This window comes from Calidris pugnax, unplaced genomic scaffold (assembly GCF_001431845.1).
Source record: "Calidris pugnax isolate Ruff unplaced genomic scaffold, ASM143184v1 scaffold140, whole genome shotgun sequence".
Taxonomy (NCBI): Eukaryota; Metazoa; Chordata; class Aves; order Charadriiformes; family Scolopacidae; genus Calidris; species Calidris pugnax.
In genome coordinates this window covers 1,072,872-1,079,895 of record NW_015090896.1, presented here as the reverse complement: position 1 = coordinate 1,079,895, position 7,024 = coordinate 1,072,872, and the positions used below count along the sequence as shown (strand labels likewise).

The window sequence follows — 7,024 nt, the reverse complement described above, 5'->3', positions numbered from 1 at the left end:
CCTGCCTGCAGAGGGACAGCAGCTGGAGGATGCAGCCAGATGTGCACCAGTGGTGCACTGTGGTGAACCCAGCTGACCATCCCTTGGACTCATGTCCAACCAGCCCGTGGTCCTGAGACCACAGTACTGAGGCTCCTATGTAGCCCCAATAAACGGAGCTGGTAAGCTCTCAAGAAGAACCTGGTGGAAGAAAAAATAAACCAAGTACCGCTGAGACTTAATTTAGGGCATATTCTGCCCAGAAGGAATGGCATCAGAGAATAAAACTCTTTTTTTTTTCTGGTTGAGGCACTTATTTGTCCTGAGAAGACTCCTGCTTTGGCCAGCGTTGCAGCTCCTGGAGGCAGCAGCCAGATCTCCACACTGGGACAGGCCAGCAGCTTGTAGAGGCACTTATTAAAGGACGTGCTTCAAGCCATCATCACAAGTCACATCAAAGGCAGCACGTTGCAGCTGCTTGGCTTTCAAAGACCTCTGAAGCTCTCCAAAACTGCAAGTAGAAGATGCCCCAGGAGGGAAGGTGATACCCTGCTGATGGAGGACCATGTCTGTCTGGTGGCAGGGGCACCATGGGGACATTCTTTGTGGTCAGCATTAACATCCCACCACCTCCTGCCATACCCTGCCAACGAGGCAGTCACCCCAATGCTCACCCAAAGTGACGGTGCAGCAATTTCAGGGTCACTCCAGTGACCCAGACAGGTCTGTCCCCTCTCCCAGCTCCCCCAGTCCTCGCTGTGGGCATCTAGAGTCACCCTTGGGGGTGGAAGTGAAGCATGGTGGCCTCAACTTGCTCCTCACGACAGCCCCTTGTGTGCCACAAGGGTGGGTGTCTCGAGGGTGATGACACCCCACGAGGGCACCCTCCGGCCCCACAGGCTCTGAGACCTCTTTGTGGGGACCTGCCACCCCAAAGCTGCTCATGGTGCCGAGGGAAGAGCTGCTCTGCAGATCCTTGAGGGCACAAGCGCCCAGGACTGGGCTGATGCTCACCATCCCAAGGGATAAATCCCCTCCTCCTCCTCCTCCCAAGCAGCTGGAGGAAGGCTGGGCTTCGTTGTCCCTTTGCACCAGGGCCAGGCGTGTCACTGTGGTTGTCCCCACACCAGGAGAGGTGGTTCCTCCTGCGGTCGCGCTGAAATACACAGAGGAGCCCTCGGCTGGATCTGGGGGGAAGCTGCTGAGAAAGGACATGGCTGAGTGAAAACCAGGCTCCTGCCCTGCTCCATCCTTCCATGTTGTTCTTGAAGTGCTACCTCCTCCATTCCCCAATTTTTCATCGTTCAGACCAGATTCAACACCCCGAGGACCGACTTCCCTCGTGGGGAGGGAAAGGTGTGCCCCAGGTTCAACGCTGGCAGGTTTCTCCATCATCCATCCTCCAAGATGGACCTCTCCCAGGCCACCATCTCCAAAAGCTGCGTTGATGGTGGACATATCTCCTGTCTTCAAGGCCAGCCTTACCAGCAGCCAGTGGTGATGGTTTGCCCAGCCATCCTCCAAACGTTCTCCGAATTGCAGGAGCGATGAGCCGTTGCTGGTCTTGGGATCTGCCGTGGTCCCTTCCTCTGCCAAGGACCCACTGTGTCCTGACGTTCCCAAGCTCTCCCCTGCTTGGGAGCCATCTCCAGCAACCTGGTCATCATCTGCAGCCGCAGCACTGCAGGCTGTCTCCAGGAAGCCCTGCCAGATCTCAGTGGACTTGGGATGGAGCAGGCTGTAATAAACCACCAGAGCTGCGGCACCTGAAAAAGAGCAGAAAAGTGTCAAGGGATGAGTCCCAGCAGCGTTTCGGTGAGATGCAGAGGAGAGACCAGACCTCGCTGCCACCTCCAGATCAACAGGCCCACTGAAGAGATGCTACTGGGCATCAGGTGTCCAAGCAAGAAGCCATAACACCACTGCATCTCCCTCCTCCATTCCTTTAACTGAGATTCTCCCTATCTACTCTGCTCTGGTGAGAACCCTCCTGAAGTGCTGTGTCCAGCTTTGGACCCCCCGACCTATCTACTCTGCTCTGGTGAGAACCCTCCCGAAGTGCTGTGTCCACCTCTGGACCCCCCAAAACAAGGACATGGAGCTGTTGGAGCGGGGCCAGAGGAGGCCACAGAGGTGCTGGGAGTGCTGGAGACCCTTTGCTGGGAGGACAGGCTGAGAGAGTTGGGGAGGGTCAGCCTGGAGAAGGCTCCGGGGAGACCTTGGAGCCCCTTCCAGTCCCTCAAGGGGTTCCAGGAGAGATGAGGAGGGACTCTGGATGAGGGAGGAGACCTTCCAGTCCCTCAAGGGGTTCCAGGAGAGATAAGGAGGGACTCCCATCTCATCCCATCAGGGAGGGGAGTCATAGGACGAGAGGTTTTAAACTGAAAGAGGGGAGATTTAGATAAGTTATTAGGAAGAACTTCTTTGCTGTGAGGGTGGTGAGAGCCTGGCCCAGGTTGCCCAGAGAAGCTGTGGCTGCCCCCTCCCTGGAGGGTTTCAAGGCCAGGTTGGACGTGGCTTTGAGCAACCTGCTCTGGTGGGAGGTGTCCCTGCCTAGGGCAGGTGAGTATAAATGATCTTGAAAGTCCCTTCCAACCCAAACTATTCTATGATTCTAAATGAAAACGTTCCCCTGCAGCGATCCCCTGTGGTACCACTGCCTGCACCGCTCACCAAGCACCAAGATGATGGAAAGCACCAACAGATGTGCTTCAAAACTGCCAGCGGTACCTGGGCCATTTGGTGACATCTCCATCATTTCTGCAAGCCTCCTTCTTCAGGGATGGGCTTTTAAAAAATGATGAAGAAATGAAACTCAAGGTGGATTTATGTATTATCATAGAGATTCAGATGCTTAAGCTTGGAAGAAATAAAGCAAATAGTCCCATGCAGCTAAAATAACCAGTATTATCATAGAGATTCAGATGCTTAAGCTGAGAGAAATTAAGCAAATAGTCCCATGCAACTAAAAGAACCGAAACTGAAAGAGGGGAGATTTAGGTAAGTTATTAGGAAGAACTTCTTTGGTGTGAGGGTGGTGAGACCCTGGCCCAGGTTGCCCAGAGAAGCTGTGGCTGCCCCATCCCTGGAAGGGTTCAAGGCCAGGTTGGACGTGGCTTTGAGCAACCTGGTGTGGTGGGAGGTGTCCCTGCCCAGGGCAGGGGAGTATAAATGATCTTGAAGGTCCCTTCCAACCCAAACTATTCTATGATTCTAAATGAAAACGTTCCCCTGCAGCGATCCCCTGTGGTACCACTGCCTGCACCGCTCACCAAGCACCAAGATGATGGAAAGCACCAACAGATGTGCTTCAAAACTGTTAGCGGTACCTGAGCCATTTGGTGACATCTCCATCATTTCTGCAAGCCTCCTTCTTCAGGGATGGGCTTTTAAAAAATGATGAAGAAATGAAACTCAAGGTGGATTTATGTATTATCATAGAGATTCAGATGCTTAAGCTTGGAAGAAATAAAGCAAATAGTCCCATGCAGCTAAAATAACCAATGATGCTCATTTGCTCATTTACAACTGAAATAACTAATGATGCTCATTTACTCTCAAAACATGTAATCCAGGTCCTAAAAAACAGCAGATCTTACCTATCACAGACCCTGACATGATGGCCCCGGTCACGCACAGGCTGCTCCTCAGCTCTGCCTGCAGGAACCGGGTGGCCAGCAGCAGCAGGAGGGTGTTCTCCATCAGCATTATCTGCCAAGCAGAGGGAAGAGAGACATCACCTTCATGCTTCTGGTGGTTTCAGACATGCTTCTCACGGCAGAAAACACCCAGTTTCTAGATTTTGCTGATTTATTTTGCACCTAAGTTGTCTCTTAGAACGTAAGGGCTGCCGAGATGAACTTTCTGCAAGGTCTCGACCACTTTTTTTACCAGAAAAAATAACTCTGGTAGAGCAGCACAACCACTCCCATCTTACTGGGACATTCTGTGGCTGCTGCTAAGAACACAAAGCCAGCATGAGAAGGTGCATCCACCCTGGTGACCATGTGGCGTTGTGAGGACCATCCACCCTGGTGACCACGTGGCTTTGTGAGGACCATCCACCCTGGTGACCATGTGGTTTACCATCCACCCTGGTGACCATGTGGCTTTGTGAGGACTCAAGAAACGCTGGGTTTTTATCAAGAGGCGATGTGAGAGATGGGAAAGGAGAGTCTGAAGGTCTTGCTGCTCTCCAGAAGCATCATCCACGTGGAACATTGAGTAACCTGGGTACTTACTGCATAAAACACGGCCACCCTGTGCTTGGAGGGACCGGGTCGGACGTTAATATAGCAGAAGACATACACAGCTCCCACCAGGCAATTGAACAGCCTCCAGCGGCAGGGTTGGGCCACGATGTCCGTCTGCTGGGCCACCAGCCAGAAGGCCATGAGCAGCCAGTGGACACCTGCAAGGGGAAGGGACCGAAAGCCGTTCCTGGGGGAGGCTGCAAACGAGATGAACTTTCTGCAAGGTCTCGACCACTTTTTTTACCAGAAAAAATAACTCTGGTAGAGCAGCACAACCACTCCCATCTTACTGGGACATTCTGTGGCTGCTGCTAAGAACACAAAGCCAGCATGAGAAGGTGCATCCACCCTGGTGACCATGTGGCGTTGTGAGGACCATCCACCCTGGTGACCACGTGGCTTTGTGAGGACCATCCACCCTGGTGACCATGTGGCTTTGTGAGGACTCAAGAAACGCTGGGTTTTTATCAAGAGGCGATGTGAGAGATGGGAAAGGAGAGTCTGAAGGTCTTGCTGCTCTCCAGAAGCATCATCCACGTGGAACATTGAGTAACCTGGGTACTTACTGCATAAAACACGGCCACCCTGTGCTTGGAGGGACCGGGTCGGACGTTAATATAGCAGAAGACATACACAGCTCCCACCAGGCAATTGAACAGCCTCCAGCGGCAGGGTTGGGCCACGATGTCCGTCTGCTGGGCCACCAGCCAGAAGGCCATGAGCAGCCAGTGGACACCTGCAAGGGGAAGGGACCAAAAGCTGTTCCTGGGGGAGGCTGCAAAGCTCCCCAGTACCAGGAGCATCCTGGAGGTTGACCAGCAGGATGGGACACGGGGAAGGTGATCACGACACCTGCAAGGGGAAGGGACCGAAAGCCGTTCCTGGGGGAGGCTGCAAAGCTCCCCAGTACCAGGAGCATCCTGGAGGCCAACCAGCAGGATGGGACGTGGGGAAGATGATCATAGGTCCTACCTGCCACGGCAAAAACCCAGAAGGAATAGAGTCTGGCAAAGAGCACCAGGGACAGGACCCTGGTGCCCAGCATCCCTGTCCTCCAGAGCAGTAGGCAGAGGATGGCTGTGGCCGGTGGGCAGAGGTGACCAGGTTTCAGCAGGCAGGAGAAGTGGCTGTAGGAGACCAAAGCCCAGGCGAGGGAGAGCAGGGACAGCCCAGCGCTGACACCTGCACGGGGACAAGGGCAGTCAGGTGCTCTGAAGGATGCCCAACTGTGTTGTTGGACCATACCTCGATGCTAAGGAGCTGTTGGTAGCACAGCACTCCAATACAAAAACCATCACTAAACCATATCCCTCAGCACCACATCTACCTACCTTCTGAATACTTCCAGGGATGGTGACTCCACCACTGCCCTGGGCAGCCTCTTCCAAGGCTTGACAACCCTTGCAGTGTAAAAATTTTTCCTAATATCCAATCTAAACATCCACTGGTACGACTTGAGGCCATTTCTTCTTGTCCCATCACCTGCTCCTTGGGAGAAGAGACCGACCTCCCCTGGCTACACCCTCCTTTCAGGGAGTTGCAGAGAGCATGAAGGTCCAGCCTGGCCCAGGTTGCCCAGAGAAGCTGTGGCTGCCCTATCCCTGGAGGGGTTCAAGGCCAGGTTGGAGGAGGCTTGGAGCAACCTGGTCTGGTGGGAGGTGTCCCTGCCCAGGGCAGGGGGTTGGAACTGGATAATCTTTAAGCTCCCTTCCAACCCAAACCATTCCATGATTCTACCATCTGTCCCCGCTACTTTGCCCTAGGTCTTCCCAGCCCCTTTGTAGCCTCCTCCTCCATCCAGAGCCTGCCCTGTCCCCTGCCAGATGCCTACACGCCTCTCCCACCCATCCTCCTGGGAACTCCCCACTCACCGGGGACGAAACCCGCTGGCTCGACTGCCACCACGACGTAGGCTTGCAGCAGGAGGTGAGGCAAGGTCTGCAGGAGGGCTTCCAGGAGCCGCAGCACACACACGTCCCCGTGCTGTGTCACCACCTCCCCGGCACAGGCACCGCCGTCCATCTTCACTGCCATCCACAAAACATCCCAGTACCTGCAAGAGCCACCGTGATGGGATGTCCACCTCAGTTTTGGCAGATTTGGAACCGCCAACTGGGTTGGGTGGGGGCTGGATGGACAGTGGGGAGCATCTCTCACCGCTTCCAGAGGCCCAGCTGCAGGAGGTGGAGCACCAGGAGCCAGAAGCTGGGTGGTGGCCATCTGCCCTGTACCAGAGGATGCTGAGGAGCTGAGCGGCGTAGCCGGGCACCACACAGGCGATGGTCAGCCCCAACCAGCCCAGTTGTCCCCGGACAAGGTAGTGGATGATGGTGCAGAGCCCTGGAGAATGGCAGAGAGGGACTACTGAGGGATGCCAAAGGTGCTACCCACCACCCAACCCCAAATTCACCTCCCAGCTGCCAAGGGGGGAGGTTCACAGTTCATGTCCCTTGTCTTATCTCCGGCTGCCGGCTCCCAGTGGCTTGTCAGCTGTGGCACAGCCATCACCACCGAGGGGCCTGGCCCAAAGAAGGGCTCTCTGATAACAAGCCCTCACGCTCCAAAGAAATAAATAAAAATTCAAATTTTCATATTTAAAAAAAGAAAAAAGAAAAAGAAAAAAGGCTGGGGTGTGCGTGGATGTGGAAAACCCCACACTGCTGTTCAGGAGTCCCCAGGTAAGTGTAGGTAGGGTGCTGCTCCTGGGGAGGAATAACCCCCTGCACCAGGACAGGTTGGGGGTGACCTGCTGGAGAGCAGCTCTGAGGAGAAAGACCTGGGAGTCCTGGTGG

General features: G+C 54.5%; 1 protein-coding gene across 1 annotated transcript in view; it reads right to left on the bottom strand.

Annotated features, from left to right (window-relative positions):
- Positions 1-11: 11 nt before the first annotated feature.
- The window catches only part of XKR5 (X-linked Kx blood group related 5), an 8,228-nt gene continuing 1,215 nt past the window's right edge, over positions 12-7,024 (bottom strand). The window contains 7 exon segments of the mRNA XM_014948376.1: positions 12-1,745; positions 3,579-3,690; positions 4,799-4,968; positions 5,205-5,414; positions 6,104-6,285; positions 6,390-6,432; positions 6,435-6,572. Coding sequence (XP_014803862.1) covers positions 682-1,745; positions 3,579-3,690; positions 4,799-4,968; positions 5,205-5,414; positions 6,104-6,285; positions 6,390-6,432; positions 6,435-6,572 — 1,919 coding nt within the window. The 3' untranslated portion in view covers positions 12-681.